Source organism: Mobula birostris, chromosome 16 (genome assembly GCF_030028105.1).
Source record: "Mobula birostris isolate sMobBir1 chromosome 16, sMobBir1.hap1, whole genome shotgun sequence".
Classification (NCBI taxonomy): Eukaryota; Metazoa; Chordata; class Chondrichthyes; order Myliobatiformes; family Myliobatidae; genus Mobula; species Mobula birostris.
This window is the reverse complement of record NC_092385.1, coordinates 61,283,811-61,301,658: the sequence shown is the minus strand read 5'-3', so window position 1 is coordinate 61,301,658 and position 17,848 is coordinate 61,283,811. Positions and strand designations below refer to the sequence as shown.

At 40.9% G+C, this 17,848-nt stretch overlaps 1 protein-coding gene across 1 annotated transcript in view; it reads right to left on the bottom strand.

Moving 5' to 3' along the window:
- terf2ip (telomeric repeat binding factor 2, interacting protein) overlaps nucleotides 1-12,827 on the bottom strand; it is a 30,658-nt gene extending 17,831 nt beyond the window's left edge. Inside the window, exons 1-2 of the mRNA XM_072280724.1 lie at nucleotides 12,168-12,827; nucleotides 8,337-8,479 (exon numbers count right to left, since the gene is read on the bottom strand). Of these exons, the coding sequence (XP_072136825.1) occupies nucleotides 8,337-8,479; nucleotides 12,168-12,774 (750 nt within the window). The 5' untranslated portion in view covers nucleotides 12,775-12,827. The remainder of the gene's footprint in view (nucleotides 1-8,336; nucleotides 8,480-12,167) is intronic.
- Nucleotides 12,828-17,848: the final 5,021 nt, after the last annotated feature.

The window sequence follows — 17,848 nt, the reverse complement described above, 5'->3', positions numbered from 1 at the left end:
GTGGTCTCATTGTTTCTTATAACATTTCCAAAGTGATAGCAAAGTGTGGAAAATCTCATACAGTTGGCTAAAGATTAATAATGCCTGCTAAATTAGAAGTACTCACCACTGTTTTCAAAATGGATACCAGTATTTTAAAATTAATTCCTCTGAGTAATAACTCTATAGCTCGTCGTATTAACAAAACGAGTGAAGACACTGAGTATCAACTATGCACAGAGCTACAAAAATCAGACTTTGGGACACAATTGGATGCATCAACTGTGCAAGACAATAAGGAATTGCTAATGCCATATGTACGGTTTATCAAAAATGAAAAAGTTTATGAAGAGATTCTCTTTTGTAAAAAGTTAAAAACAAATATCAACAGAGAATCAGTCTATGATGAGCTCAAAATGTATATAGAGGATAAAAAGTATTCTGATTAGGAACGTGATTTCTTGAGCATCATATATGACAGGTCGTTAGTGGCATTTATGATAAAAAGAAATTCCAAGTCTGTTTGCAATCCTTTGTTTAATTCATCATTAACATCTTGCAGCCAAAAATCTCAGCCAGCAACTTTTTTCAAGCATAATTCTTGTAATATCTGCTATGAACAAAATTAAAGCTCATCCATAAAATGGATTATTTTGCCAGTTATTAAGATAACGATGGCAGGCTTGAAATGCTGCTTCTTCACACTGAAGGCGGCTGTCAAAAGGCTGCTGCTTAAAACATTTCTTTGATCTTTTTGACATTGTGGTCAAATTTTTGCTCAAAGTTGACAAGAGCTTGGGAAACAAGACTGAACTTCTATGTAGAGATGTGGCATACCTAGCTGATCAGTATGACAAAATGAACAGTCTGAAAATGAAACTGCAGATTGCAAATTTCACTTTTATCCAGGCAAGAAGTGTAGTGTCCACTTTTAATGGAGAATTAAAAATATATAAAGCAAAACATTGGGAGAAGAATGTTCTCAGTTTCCCTGCATGGAAAGTGTTAGAACAATCTTTGGGGTTAGCACATTTACTTTCATCAAATCACCAGTCTTCACATCTGAATATGTATTGTGGATTTAATTTGGAATGCAACTCTGAACAACAGGTTCCTAAAAGTCATGAAACTCAAACCAGACAATGCTGATAAAATTCATTTGAATGTCTGTTCTATGTGTGAGAATATGGAGGTGTGAAGTTTCTGCGTAGTTTCAAAGAAAGCATTGTGCATACTTCGTAAATATGGAATTGTACTTTGATGCTTAGCACATAAAATACTGAGCCCCACATTGGACCAGCAAGACCTTTCGACCAAAAGTGTCTCCATATGCCTTGTTTTCTTGGGTAACGAAGCTGCTTTGTATCTACCAGTATTTTTCTCTGGTGGCTGCATTCACGACAACAACATTTGGTGTCAGGAGTGGGATACCTTTGTGACCTATCGTGTGACCAGCGATCTTAGCAGTCTAAATGGGTGAGTATTTTTTAAAAAATCAGCACTCACACTTGGATCTATTCAGGTCAGTGGTACACGAGATATCATGAACATGGAGAGCTTAGCTGGTAGATACAAAGGTGGTGTGTGTGTGTGCATGTGTGTTTATGTACGAGATGAAACTTCACCTGTTAATTTGGTGAGACTGAGCCGCCAATTGTGAAGGGTGGTTTTTGACGGTTCGGGACACCACAATGGGGGCATGTATACTCATTCAGGGAGCTGCATTCCAGCATTCGCGTTTTGCAAGTGTAATGCAAAAGGTATACAACAGGCATCAGGAGTTCAGATGCTCAAAAGAGGAAGATTGCAGAGTACATACCCTGCAGTTTTAGGTATGGGCTGTTTAACTGGTACCCATCATTTATATTTTGCATAGTGTGGGAATTAGTGTGGAGATAATTGAGGGAGAGGTTTTACCCAGATACATCTGTTAGGATGGCACCTATTGAGGTCAGGCAACATCAGGCCGAGAACCCTGGTGATTCAAGCCAGCCTGTGACTCTGATTACAACAATTCATAAGCCCTTCACCCCCAAGGAGAAACAAAGCATTTTATCAGAGTTGTCCTCACTTAAAGCTGCATGTGGGAATTCAGAATTGTGGCACTACCTCAAGGAAATGGTTGACATTCATCTGATGCACCCTAAAGATATACACATGTTGGGAAAAGCAAAGTGCCCAAGGAATATGTGGGACAGTATGGCCTAGAGGATGCACAATGGTACATGGGCAACTACCAGGAACACCAGAAATGAAGATAGATATCTCTCTTTTAAAGGGGATGTGAAGCAGTAACTGGGGAGGGGTGAGAGTAACTGGGGAATGATAATGGCAGTGATTCAAAGAGCTGATGAGGCAGTCACAGATTATGCAGAACGCAAATACTGAGCGCATGAGGAGTATTCTGAGTTGGATAATCCAGGGAGGGACGGTTCAGTCTTCCTGAAAATGATAAAGGAAGGCCTGAGCTCAGCCCACCAGGAAATTTTAGATTTAGGGATAACGGTGGGATCGACCTACCCTGCAATACTTTCATGGGCCAGTGAGATAGACCAAAGAAAGTGCAAGAGAAATTGTAAAATGGCTATGGTGGATGCAGCTGCTGTGATGTCCCTGAGGGTTTGTTTCGCTTGCCGGCAGCCAGGACACAAAGCAAGGCACTGCTGGAATAGATGTGGGAGGGCAAAGCAGTTGATATGCTACAGGTGTGGCCTATCTGGACATGGTTGAAGGCAATGTCCAAAAACAGAGAGAAGAAAAACAGGTGAACATCACAGCAGACACGCAATCTCTCACCCCATTGATGCCCAGTCTGACCATTTTATCTATTGGTCAGATCATAGAGCTAGTGAATACGGCTTCTAGGTCAGAAGATGATGTGGTGGCAGCCCCCACTGCCAGCACTGGTAACCCACGAATGTACACAACAGCATTCTTAGGGGTCCAGCAATGCGACATTAGTTGACACAGGGGCATTGGTATCAATAACTGACCTACCCTTGCCAACAACTAGACAGGCTATTTATATTATGGATGTAGGAGGGAAAACAGTGAAAGCAAAAAATAATGGAATTGTACTTTAATATTTAGTACATAAAATACCAAGCCCCATGTTGGGCCAGCAAAACCTTTCGACCGAAAGCATCTCCATATGATGCCTATTGTACCTTGTTTTTTCAAATAAAGAAGCTGCTTTGTATCTACCAGTACTTTTCTCTGGTGGCTTCATTTATACATTCTGTTGCATATCTTTCACAGACAGAGATTTGCAAGAGTACTGCTTACATCTGTAGTCACTGGAGGATTTTCAGATTCAATTCACGGATTTGAATAATCTGGAAATTCCTGACTGCTTAATTAAACCATTTCTCTGCAAGATGGAAAAACAGGAAAAAAGCTTGCAATAAGAAATTTAGAATGATGATGAAGCAAAAATGCTTTTCAAAAAATGTTGGCTTTTGTGGTATGTGGCTACACTGTCATACAAAATCTCCTGGTCTTTGGAGAAGAGGCAAACTGCTCTTCATTACATTTCCATCCTCCTGCCTCGTTGAAAGAGGCTTCAGTGCAGTGAACCGCACACACAAAAAACAGACACCACTTGGACATTTTTACGAGTGGGGACTTAAGGCTTTTGCTGCCACAACTTGAACCAGATATTTTAACACTTGCTAAAAACCATCAAGGTCAAGGATCACATTGATATCAAAGTTGCTGTACAGTACACAGGTACTGTGTAAGCTAGGTTTAAAGACAAATAAAGCAGAATAATTTTTCTCATGTTAGCATATGGTAGACACGTTTTTACAGTATGGGGCTGCCAGAAAGTATTTTGAGCCTAAGAGGTGTATTGGCAAGCATGAAGGTGCTTTGGAGGGGTGTTGGACGAAACAAAAAAGATTGGGAAATACTGCTTCAGACAATTGTTGGTTAAAATACCAATCTAGGCCAAGTGTGCTATGTACAGATAGCAATTACAAATGACATTAAATAAGGTGCCACCAACTTTTTTTAAAAAATAAAGTCAGTGGCCAGCATTAGTCAGTCGCTGAGTCAGAGCACTACAGCCCATCTAGTCCATGTAAAACTATTAAGACAAAGGGTCTTGGCGCGAAACGTCGATAGTACCTCTTCTTATAGATGCTGCCTGGCCTGCTGCATTCACCAGCAATTTTTATGTGTGTTGCTTGAAATTCCAGCATCTGCAGATTTCCTCGTGTTTGCATATTAATATACCTATTTTCATCGCCCTGCACCTGGAGTTCCATACCCCTCCCATCCATGAACTATCCAGATTTCTATTAAATGCTGAAATCAAACCAGCATTCACCACTTCTACTGGCAGCCCATTCCACACCTTCAGTGAAGAAGTTCCCCTTAAACATTTCATCTTTCACCCTTAACCCATGACCTCCAGTTGTAGTCTCAACAAACCTCAGTGAAAAAGCCTACTTGCAATTAGCCTATTTAGACCTCTATCAAATCTCCCCTCATTCTCCCGTACTCTAAAGAATAAAGTCCTAACTTATTCAGCCTTTCCTTATAGCTCAGGTACTCAAGTTCTGGCAAGTTATATGTACAGTTTGTGTAAAATCTTTTATCTTTACACGTGTCAAAATACTGGCAAGGTGTTCCTGTGCCCACACTGTTAAACGCTTTTCTCATGTAATATCCTCATTTAAACCATGCTTTATTGTATCAATACAGTTATGCTGTTGGGCATTTTATTTTTGCATATTTTCTCAAAATGCAATGTGTTCCTTTAATTACATTGTAAAAACAAGTTTTTTAATATTTAAATTAATAATTCAGTTGATTAAGTTAGGCTTGTCGTAATAGCCAGTAGGATTTATTTCATTAACATTTTGTCCAATAATATGCTGCAGAACATTCTACAGGGATCAGGGTTAGCCATTTTTCTGGAGAGAGCTGAAGGAAGCAAGAGGGAGACGAAAGAATGGAGAGGAGTGACAAACATGAGTGAAGAACATGGTGAAGTGCGCACAGAACCCATTTGGAAGGACAGATACTGCTGTCACAAAGTCCTCATGCAGACAACAGTCTCACGGAGAAAGTACAAATACATTAATTAGCTACTTATCACATGACTTTGGAGAATGTTTGAGACGCCTTGTTGGATATTTATTTATGTTCCACTTGGACCGTGTTTCAAGCAGTGAATGGAATGAAGCAAACCTGGATTGACTACGCAACAATGAGCTCCAACGATTATGTGCACACTTTAAGCTAACATATGTGTAATGGGCCTTTTTCTTTACTTTGTTAGAGTTTAAAATATTTTGTCAATGTAACGCTAATTCATGGTGTGAATTAAATTATTGCTTTCTGGCGAACAATAAATTTGCATGGGTGTGTCAGTGTTCATACAAGTATCAATCCTCTTTTCCCTTAAAGGAACATTCAAACCTTTATATTTTGTATTTACCCTAGGTGTGTTTATTTATTGAAAAAGGCTTTCTCATCATTATTCCCATGCATTGTCAAATTATGTTGCTGTTAGCATGTATTCACAGTAATAGTTAACTCTTTATGAGCCTATGGTGAGAGGGTTACACCTGCATTCCTCAATCTCAATATCACTTAAATTCATTTATGACATGGGTTCTTTCCAGCCACTTTTGAGGGTCAAGGAGGCCACAATGCAGGAAATGATATGTCCTTCCTACTCTACAAATGGTTTACACATGTCAAAATAAAGCATCAGAGGTCTCTGCAAGCTTGTTAACATTTCATCTTGCTAAACTTGTACACTGTTCTTCAATGCTGAATACAGTCCTGTTTGTCCAATGCAAGAAGCAATAATTATGATGTATAGAAGACTAACAAAGATGATACCAAAAATAAAAAGCTATCCATAATCAAGAAAATAAACATATTGGGACTTCTCTCTAAAAGAAAAAGAGGGGTAACCTAGTAAGAGGCTTGTATAACTGTGAATGACTCTGAGACGAGTGGATACAGAAAGCATGTTTCCAGAGCAAAGGCCATCATCACAGGGTAATCACTAAAAAAACTAAGAGGAAACTCAAGAAACTATAGTGTGGAGCGAATGAGGAACTCAATTCACAGGAAGTGCTTGAGGCTGAACAAGGATATAGTGAGAAGGGAACAAAGCATTCCATCAACAGGATTGGCTAATTGGGAGACAAAACAGTCAATAAATGGCATACTCCAGCAGAACAGTTATTGACTGAGCAGGGAAGGTTTGGCAAGAAGAGGGCGGGTATCAGGCTTTGGTAAGAGTGCATGAGGTTCATTAACTTCCCTTTCTTGAACTTAGCAAACCTCTTACTGTAATTTAAACATAAATGAGATAAAAACAAAGTATTTTGTTATTAAAAAAGATCATAACTAAATTAAGTGGAGATGCAGGTAATGTGTTACAGCTGCATGATGTGGGAGCATGTACCCCATTGTGGTCCCTGTTGTTGGTTTCTTGAGGAACTCTGGTTCAAAGTTGATGAGCAGGAATCTGAGCTTCAAACGCTGTAACCCATCAGGGAGGAGGAGAATTACCTGGACAATGTGTTTCAGGAAGCCTCTGAGATTAACCATGTCGAACTTGATCAGTGCTCAGGGACAGAAGGGTGTGAGCATTACTGAGCAGCTAGGGTGATCCAGAAGATAGTGTTGAAGGAGCCACCTTAGTTCTTGAGCTTTTCTAACAGGTTTGAGGTTCTTGCTCTATGTGGACAAGAGCAGTGTCCGTAAGAAAGACAAGCATTCTAACAGGGTGCAGTGTGCTGTTCAAGAGGTGGGGAAGAGAGTTTTAATATTAGTCAGGAGAATACACACAGTTATCGATAGCCAAACACAGAGTCCCAACGGCTGCGTTGCCTGCCTGGTACAGGATATCTCATGCGGCTTGCAGAGGAACTTGGGAATGGGAGGGGAAAGCTCCAATTGACATGGTCTACGTAGGTACCAAGGATGTAGGTGGAACAAGGGAAAATGTTACCTTAGTGGTTGCCAAGATTCTAGAATCCAACATTAAGGATGAAATTTTAGAGTATTTGGAAGTACATGATAAAACAGGACAAAGTCAGCATAGTTTGATTAAAGAGAGAAGTTAAATTGAAGTCTGACAAGTCGGTTAAAATTATTTGAGAAAGTAAACAATCAGTAGACAATTTAATTGGACTTTCATTAGTCCTTTGACAAGGTGCCATACACAAATCCGCTAAACAAGATAAGAGCTCGTGGTGTTAGAGGTAAGACACTAGCATGACAGAAGATTCTCCAACTGGTAAGAGGCAGAGTGGAGATAAAGGAAGGGTTCTTTTCAGGCTGGCTGCCGATGACTAGTGAAGTTCTACAAGAGTCAGTGTTGGGAAGCTTAAATTTTCACTCTATATGATTATGATCTGGATGAAGGAATTGATGGCATTGTAGCCAAGTTTACAACAATACAAAGATAGGTGGAGGGACAGATAGCATCGCAGAGGCAGAGAGAGTGCAGGACTTAAAGCTTAGAATGGGTAGGAAGTGGCAGATGGAATATAGTGTAGGATGTATTGGGTTATGCTCTTTAATAGGAAGAATGAAGGTGTAAACTATTTTTTCTTAAGTGGGGAGAAAGTTCAGAAATCAGAGGTGCAAAGGGACAGGGAGACTCAGTTCAGGATTCCCTTAAGATTATTTGCAGATTGTTAAGGGAGACAAATGCAATGATAGCGTTCATTTTGAGAGATCTAGAATATAAAAGCAAGGATATACCGCTGAGGCTTTACAAGGCATTGGTTAAGCCACATGTGGAATACTGTGAACAGTTCTGGAGTCCATATCCAAGAAAATGTGTTGTTCTTAGAAAAGGGTTCATAAAAGTGATCTTGAAAATGAAAGGCTTTACATTTGATGGTTCTGGGCCTGTACCCGTTCAGAAAAAAATCAGGAGGTCTCACTAAAACTTTCTAATCCTAGATAGAGTGGCCAAGAGAGGATCTGAGGCCACTGCCTCAGAATAAAGGGACACCTCTTTAGAACTGAGATGAAGAGGAATTTTTTCAGCAAGAGATTGGTGAATCTGAAATTCATTGCCACAGAGCTGTGGAGGCCAGGTCATTTGATGTAGTTTAGGCAGAGATTGATAGGTTTTTGATTGGTAAAGGGGTTAACATTTCCAGGGAGAAGGTGGGAGAATGGGGTGGGGAAAAAAAAAATCAGCCAGACAAGATGGTCTGAATGGCCCATTTCTGCTCCTTTATCTATGATGAAAAATTTGAGGAGACAAGTGAAGCATAATCTTCAGCCTGGAATGCTTGGTTGCTTTGTATCCTAAGAAAAGCTTTCAAACCTCAATAAAAACAAAGTATGCATTAACAGGATAACAAGCCTACCTCAAATTCCCGAATAGCAACTGGAAATATGTTGAAGCATTCCTCCTCTGAATTTACACCATCACATGCCTGCTCATCTGGGAAAGATGCACCCTCAATCGACTTTGGGTCAGCATGTTGGAGACTGTCAGTATTCTTTTTACCTATCAGATGCATTCAACCACAGGAGAAACTATTAAAGACAAGTGGTATAATGCTAATTCAATAATCATTGAAATAGCACCCCAATGGGTTTACTTAGATCTTTAGAAGTCACTGCAATTTTTGACAAATACAAACTTACATCTGATGCTTATAAGCAAGCACACACAGACATACAGTGAAATGTGGAATGAGCTGCCAAAGGCAGAGGCGGGTAAATGGTAATGTTTAAAATACATAGGTACACAAATAGAAATGGCTTAAGGGATATAGGCCAAACACAAGCAACTAGGACTAGCTCAGGTAGGCATCATAGGCTCAGCAAAATCAAGTTGCATTGAAGGGCCTGTTTCCAGTTGCTTAACAAGTAAGTCTAAGGCAATCTTTAATAAATCTTCCCACCTTGGATGACCCAGTGTGAGCAGGAAATGTGGCCTCTAACCACTGCACAGAGATAAGCATAAGCACAATTTGATAGTAAAGCACTCTTCAAGTCCCACTTCAGACATCCAAAGGTAAATAATTCAGGCTTAAACTGTATAGAGGTAGTGCTTTTAGAATGAGATGTAGGTAATCTGTACCTACTGTAGGTCCTGCAGCTCCACAAAGTATAATTAACTGGTCACTGAAGTCATAAATGAGAGCCTATCTTCAGCATTTAAAAGAGGTGACTTCAATGAAATACACAAGAGTATTTGATATGGCAATGCTAGGGTCCAGTCTGACAAAACATCTTCTAATTGACTAGCAAATAGCAATAGAAAGTAAATAAGGAAACTTTCTTCTCTGCCACATTCATGTATCTTAATCCAGTGTCAGCTGTTATCAGTATCAACTGCAGTATCACTGCAATTTTTCTGGTTTTGCTCATTTGATTCAAAAATCTAAATAAGTCTTGTTATAATTACAAGACTTTCAAAAAGAGTGGGATTATTTTACAGAAAATAAATGTCAATGTATTAAATTGAAATATTCTAGTTGATTCTTTAGTTGAAGTATGCTATCTGTGCAGTAACAAAGGAAAAGCTACCTTGTTTTAATAATGAGTTTTTTGAAATACATTTCCCATTCCCCTGGCTGAACTTGCCTCTGAGCTAGGGTAAATAAAAAAACTTCTAGTTTCAGAATTCCATAGCCTGCAAGCTGCACGCCCAGAATCAGCTTGTGCTACAGAATGTCCGACAAATACTTTTCCTAGATGTCATCTGTATCTCAGAAATGGAAGCAATAGACGAGCTTGCTTGACATAGGGACTGCCAAAAGTGGTAAGCAGTGATCAATAGGTGCCACAGCATTCAGTTTTTGGATTCAGCTCTTTACAATATATTGCTGATTTACAAAAACAAATTAAGTGAAATTATCTCCAGACAGCATTAAACTATAAATGTGAGAGTTGGAAGGAGAGTTAGAAGGTGAGAGCAGAAAGGCTCCAGCACACATGCAATATAACACGGATAAATGATGGAAGCTTTCTACCTCAGTGGCATACCAAACTAGACAAATTCCCTGGGCAGTGAGGGATTAAGAAAAGCCAATGAAAGCAAGCATTCAGGTGATGTAATCTATATCTATAGATAATGTACATCTATAGCACATATAGACTGGGATGACTTTGCATTTGCCAGTTTTTTGAAGAATGATAAGGGACCTCACTAAAACTTAAAATTATGATAGAATTGGACAGCCTAGAGATGCAAGGAATTCCCATGGTGGGGAAATCCAGAAGTGAGGATATGAGGGTCACAAGTCCTGGGAGGGGGATTCTCACTTTCAATTTTACAAACAGTTCTGTGTAGGAAACCAGTTGTATGTACAGCTAAGAGATGAGAAGAAATACAGAAGCTGGGATAGGCCATTTGCCCCTTCAAACCCATTCCACAATTCAATATGTTCAAGTTTATCGTACAGATTCCCCTTTCTCACTATACTCTTTGATTCATTTAAACCTAGAACTACTTGTAACTATTTTAATATGTTTAATCATTTGGCTTCAACTGCCTCCTGTGGTAAGAATTCCACACATTCACCACTCTGAGGTAGGAGTTCCTGGAGAGCATATGACCCCAAAGTTGGAGACATGAACAAATGATCCAATACCCACAACATACAAGATTGCCGATGCTGAAGTCTGGAACGAGAAAAACAACTGGCGGTCAGGCTGAGACCCTGCATCAGACAAGAGTGTGAAGGAGAGGCACAAAGGGGAAAGGGCAAGTCGGGAGCTGGCAGACAACAGCTGGAACCAGGTGAGGAGGGCTGGAATCAGGAGACAGCTGCAGGTGTTTAATAAGTAGAGACAGGTGAGAAAGGAAAAGGCTCAGGTACAGCCAGACTGGAGTACGGGAGGGGGATGGAGGTAAACAGGTGGAAGCTGGAATCTGATGTTGAATAAGATGAAGGCTGAGGGCAGAATTTGGTATGAGAATAGGAAAGGAAGTTGAAACAGCATGCCACTGCAGCTCATTAGACTATTATAGACAAAGCATAGTTCAGCAAAACTGTTTCTACTCTATGTTAGTGAAACCACACTGAGAACACCAAATGCAATAGACAAGATTGGGTTCAGCACGGTTCACTTATCACTCATCAGATTCCAGACTCTTGCCTCCAAATCACCTCCCAGGCTCTGCCTCTCCCTTCCCTGTCCCGTCTCCTTCTCTACCTATCACTCACTGACCAGTGTCCCAGCTCCACCCCCATCACTTCCTCCTTCCCACCTGCCAGCGCATCTCACTCTGTATCTTGACCCAAAAGATCAACTGTCCCCTTATCTACACAAACACCCACATAGAATTTCACTGGGCAATGAAAAGAGGGCGAATGATTTTTGTGAAATTGACAAAATGGGAACTTATCTCCACAGGATAAAAAAAAAATTCTACTTACTGTTATCAATGAAGACTTGCCAAATTTTATTCTAGCACCTCAGTATTGCAAACTATCACCAACTCAGTTTGAAACAACTCCTTACATAGGTCATAATGACAATATCATTGTGAAGCAACCAACAATCTGCTGTAGGAATTCAGCAGGTTAAGCAGCATTTATCGGAGGAAAGGGCTTGATTGTTGCTCCAGACTCCCAACATATGCAGTCTCTACTCATGAATATGCCTTAGTAGACTATCTTTGCAACGTGCAATTTATACAAGGAACTTGGAAAATTTAACAGCTAATTGCTTCCATTACCATCAGACCCTACAGCAGAAAGAAAAGACTTGAGCAAGGTCTTCTTTTCAGTGATATTTTCCTTTCAAACTTTGAGCCAGCTTACAATAAATGGTTGAGAGAACCAATGATCTACAGATATTTTTTGTAAGAGGGTAGACAATCATAGTACAGTATAGCACATTAATACAATTATGTTAGCGGTTAGATTATTTAGTAATTAGAAAATACAGTGATCCTCCACACTATTTTCAGACCCTGCTCTCCTATGAATTGACACTTCAATCAATCGTCTGAAACTATGGAATTCACAGCAAATATGGAACAGAATGACATTAAGTACTTTCTTTAAAAATAAAAAGGAATAGTGGCGATCAAAAAAAGACCAAGATAACAGAAAAATCTCGTATTATTGTGCGAGCGGGATCTGCGCAGGCGCAAGACCATGTGGTTTCGGAGGCTGCGCAGTGGCTGCTCTCCCCACCGTACCACCACAGCCCCCCCTCCCCGCCCTCTCCCTTACCCGCTTCTGGTTCGGGCGGTGGCCGGTCGAGCATTCGGTGGATGATGACGGTGGGGATGACGGAGCGGCTGTCGATCTGGTAGAGATGCTCGTGGCCGCGGAGATGCTGGAGGTAGCGGGTCCGCATGGACTGCCAGCTATGACGTGTCAGCTGCACGCGCTCCATCTCGCGCCAGAGCGCGTTGCCGCACGCCGAGCTCGCGCCGCCGTGGTCGCGCACGTACATCAGGATAGCCACGTCTTCCGACTTGGAGTAGGGAACCCTGCCGGCGGCGCTCGGTCGCCGCTTTCGCTGGGGTGGTATCCCGACTGCCATGTAATCCTCCATTGGTAACTGCTGGTTCCTCTCCACGCAGTCTAGCACGTACTGTGTCTGAAGGTAGCCACGCGGCATCTCCTCCCGTTCCGCCGACTCCATTAATAGAATGGCGCCCGGCTCCTGCACTCGGCACATCACACCACCCCCGTGCAATATTAGCGGCAGTAGCGAACTCTTAGTAGCCCCTGGCCTGATATAAAAGCGCAGCGGTACGCCGTCGCTTCTCAGGAAGAGTGTCCTGGAGTGGGACAGAAGCCCAGAAGTTCCGGCCTTCGCGCTGGTCGTCATCTAGCTAAAGCAGCTTGACGCTGTCAACAGAAAACCCGCGCGCTCACCTGGTGACGCTATGTTGTCGTATGATAGGCCGAGATGAACAAGGATTCTACTTTTCATTGGACAGCCCAAAGCGGAGTAAAGGAACGGAGCTCCTGATAGGATAATGCCCCGAGGCTGGCTTTCGGTTGGAGGCGAACCATGCCGGAAACCAAACAACTGCGAAGTAGGGCACGTGAACAAGTTGAGCGAGGAGTAGATGATGGAAGGCGCGCTACCTCGGGTATAGGTGTCTCAAACTGATGGTATGCTTGAGATTGTTCTAGAGGCCTGGCAAACCTGACCAATTCAAATGCTGGCCTAGATACTTCATTGTTGTTGACCACTTTCTCGGGCAGTGCGCTCCAAATAGCTGGGTAAAATAAAAGTCTTCCTTAATTCCCTCTATACCCATACACCTTTGCCATAAGTACAATTACAAACACTTCTGCTAAAGTGGCCAAAGTCTGCTGAAATGTACTACATTCAGGAAATGGACTACATTCTCAAGGTCTTGATGTGGATCATTGCTGTCAGCAGGCAGTGTGCCACAGTGGAGGCAGTTTGGTTGAAGATCTTGTTTTGCCGATGTTGAATGCTGACCTTTTGCATATTCTGGTGTACAGGCTGATGGTAACTTGACTGAAAATGGCCAGAGATAAGTGCTGGTTAGTAGTGGAGGTGATGTAAGTTGGATACTTTCCTCTAAGTTCCTCTCCACGTAGAAACTTTTCAGAGGTGAGATGTGAACTTGAGGTGAGAAAGATTAAAAAATTGCAATGGTATTGACTTGCCTTACTAGTCACCAGTCTTTTTCATTTTATTTATTTAGAGATAGAGTGCAGAACAGGTCCTTCAAGCTGTGTCACCCAGCAACTCATCGATTTAACTCGAGCCTAATCACTGGACAGTTTACAATGATTAATTAACCTACTAACTGGCTTCTGCCCTGGAGGAAACCCACATTCACACAGGAAGGAAGGTACAAACTGGCTTACAAAGGGCACTGGAATTGAACTCTGAAGTCCATGCCCCGTATTGTAATAGTATCATGCTAATCGCTAGGCTTTGAGATTGGTTTTGTTGTAGACCTTAGATTTTGGGTGGCAGATCATGAAGCAAATGCAAGAAGGAAGCATTCTTATGGGCAACAAAATTTGAAGATGGTGCTTCATCATCTATCCCCATTGATGACGGGCACCTCAAAGTACTGAAGAAATACCACAATCGCTGTCTCCACTAAACTTTCCAAATCTAGTGGCAAAATAAGCAAATCAATATTCGTGTTTTCTCCTAGGGCACTATTGAGACTCTAATTATTGTTGGATGTATCTACTGAGCAAGGAGCATTGTGTACATGTCCAACTCTTGAAACTTTATTTAGAGCTCTAACACAGAGAGAGAGAGAGAGTTTACAAAGTGGAGGGAAAGTTTCAAGAAAGGTCTCAAAACAGATGTAACGTTCCTGTTGATTCTTTGAAATCCCTGGTCCATGGCTAGTCAAAACAGTACTTGGGCTGAAACTGGGAACTTCAAGACCATGCATTGAAAGTACACAGAAGCCTAGTATTAAAAGCAGAAGGAGCTCACAAATTTACTCTCTACCTGTGCCATCAGGCACCTCCAGCTCCACTTGTGATAGAGTTCCACAATGACCTCATCAGTCACTTCAGAATCCAAAGAATGGATTGGGAGCAAGTTGTCCTCAATCCCAAGGGACTACCTGAGAAGAAGACATTCAATGTTTATTAAAGTGCTATCTCCATAACAAACCATAACTTTAGCTACTTGCAAGTTAAATAACATATCAATTGACTACATTCTATAAGGAATTAAACAATTTACACACACTGTGTATACCGTACCTTTACCAAGTATTAGTAATTATATATTTATTTATTAAACCTTTTAACCATAACACCACAATATGAACCAGATGCTTAAATATTCAGGCAACCAAGCCTTTTCAGTTTATGTTAAAAGTGGCCAATTTTGATGAATGGTTATCAATCATTCTTTCAGAAAAAACTTCTCTCTGTTTACCTTGGAGCCCTGCTGCATGAAACAGAAAGGATTGGCATACAATTACATCAGGAGGGCTGATGAAATGTTGCCCTTGATTGCAAGGGATATAGGATACAAAAAAACCAGGAATGTCTTAATGCAGTTTTACAGCATGTTGGTAAACCCTACTTGGTGTACTGCATGTAGCTTTGGTCTCAATGTTTAAGGAAGGTGTAGAGTAAAATTGTTAATCTGGCATGCTCAGGACTTTGGCGGTGATAGACTAATAGACTTTGTAGTTTGTTGGTTGTTATTCCTGTATCAACCGACAACACAATTTCAGATATTACACAGTAAAATAATAAAGTTTCCAGCAAGTTTAAAGGGAACATGGGCAACAGAGCCCCAGTTAGTTTCAAGGGACTGTAGGAAACAGAATCGAGTGAACTTCAGGAAGAAAGGTCCTGTAGCCTTGATAAGTTTAAAGGCTGCTAGGGTCCAGCTGTGTTAAAGGAAGTGAGAAAACCAGAGTTATATGTGTTAAAGGCAGTGTGTGCACCCACATGCCAAAGGGAGCATGGGAACTGGGTCCCCTGTTGGAAAGGGAATGTAGCAACCAGAATCTGATATGTTAATGTGAACTTAGGAATGATCAGATGCTAAACCTCTGGGGTTTCCAAAACAGAAAGAATTTTACTGTACTGTACTTCCTTTAGAAGACTGTGCATAGAAGTTGCACTAGGTTCATTTTTGTGACGTATGGGTTCATTAGAATTGGCCTAAATGTTGGAGTTTAGCAGTATGATAGATAATATTTTTTAAACGATACAAGATTCTGAGGGAGATCGATAGGATGGTAATGAGAGGGTATTTCTTCTAGGTACCTGGAACTAGGGAACATAGTGTCAGAATAAGAGGTTGACCATTTAAAATGGTGATGAGGAAATTTCTCACTGGATCAGGGGAAATTGATATTGAACAGAGGTGATTGATGCATCTGTTTTAAGGAGCATCTTGGACTATTGTAATGAATTAAACTCCAACACCTTTTCCTATTCCTTTTGTTATTACTCCAATTGTTAGGTATTTGAGTTATCAACATTGTACAAAACATGCAAAAATCATGTTACAACAGAATACAAATCAATGTTTTATGCTTTAATGCCAAAATAAATAAACTTCTCACAAATGAAATTCTAGGCTTAATATGTACAGTTACGTATCTAATTGAATCTTGAACAAAAAAAACTGCAGGGGAACCAGCATCAGAGGCATAAACCTACATTTTGGGGTTGCATCAGAACAGAGGGAACAGTAAAGAGTTTCAGTAATTAGCAGTATGAAATGTGTGGGATTGAGTCTTGGAAGCCATAGGTGGAACCAGATGGACAGATGGAACCAAGTGGAGGAGTGAGTGTAGGACAGAGGCTGATTAACGCTTTTTGAATCCAGATAACGAGGAGATGATGGGAAAATGGAACCAGGGTGAAGGAGGACAAACAAAGAGAATAAAACAGGGTGAACAAGGAAATGTGTAAAAGAAGAGCACCAAAGGCATGGGTTACATGAAATTGGAAAATTCAATACAGGTATTACATTTTGAGTTGGAAGCTACCCATGAATATGTGATGTTGTTATTCAAATTTGTGGAAGGGAGATCTCCCGATGTAATGAGATCTGTAATGGCCTGTAGATAGCGACTGATGTTCATTAGTAGGATTGTGGTCTAGAGGGAGTTATGCATGGTAGAGGTTAATGCACTAGATGACAACAGTACCGGCCTTCTGTGGGATTGGGTTTGGTCTGAAGTGAGAGGAGTAGTATGTGTTCAATGGAAGTGAGATTGGAGTGGGTGAGGGCATTGAAGAAGTCAAGGCAATCAATGCCTCATCATCAGTTGGAAATGAAATGATCAAAAGATGTATAGAGTCCAACTGGAGGGGATTACAGATGATGCGTAATTAGTGAAGCAGGGAGTGGCAAAGGAGATTCGTTGCTGAAGAAGTGAGCATGGAGACAAATGCTATAGAAGAAGAGCTCAGCATCTGGTTTAGACATCACTAAGGTGTGGGGATGATTAAAAACACAGCAGGGCTTAGAGCAGGAGTGAGGCATGGGATCAGATGAGGGGAAGAGAATAGGGGGCATGGGGTGGGCTATTGGAATGCAAGAAATCTCCCCATTCCCTGCTTTTTCCCAGTTGGTTCTATCTATTACATTTCAGCCTCTATCCCACACATTTGTCCCCCATCTCATCCCCATGTGGTTGACTTTTATCTCCACAGATGTGACCTGCTGAATTCTTCCAGTACTATATTTATTTGTTCTAGAATCCAGCATCTGCAGTCTCTTGTCATCATAAATTGGATCTTGTCTAGATCATTTTTGCCTTTCTACACTCTTGTAAAATCAGAATAATGACTCATTTCTTGGCACCAAGTCTATCATTTTGCATTATAGTCTGTTGTAATCCAGATAATATAATTACCATTTTGTATATTACAAGTTCTCACAAATAGCATTGTGAATATCAGTTGAGCTATATTGCTGATGTTGATTGAGAGACTAAATATTGGTAGGTTATCAGAGAATAACTTTCTTTTTTTCTTCTTTGAAACAGTTCTTTTGAATCTTTCAAGTCCATCTGAGAGAAAACAGGACTTGCTTTGGTTTCATCCAAAAGATGACAGCCACAGAGAGTATAAGGCCAGAAGGGAATCCAAGTGGAGGGAATTTCTGGAGTTGGGTCATTAGTGGGATATTTCCTGACTTCTGTGCTGAAATGTTAAACACAAGAGATTCTGCAGTAACACACACAGATGTTGAAGGAACATCTATAAACACATATTCTCTTGTCCTCCTCTTTCAGCATTTCAGAAGGATTGGTCCTTTGGTGATTCCCTAATTCACACTCTGACCGCTGCCCGCCATTCCCCGTTGTACGTCATTATAACCATAGGAGGTGTGACACCTATCCTTTCACTTCTTCTCATCAGTCAGGGACCCATACAGGTTTTCCAAATGAAGCCGTGATTCACTTGCACTT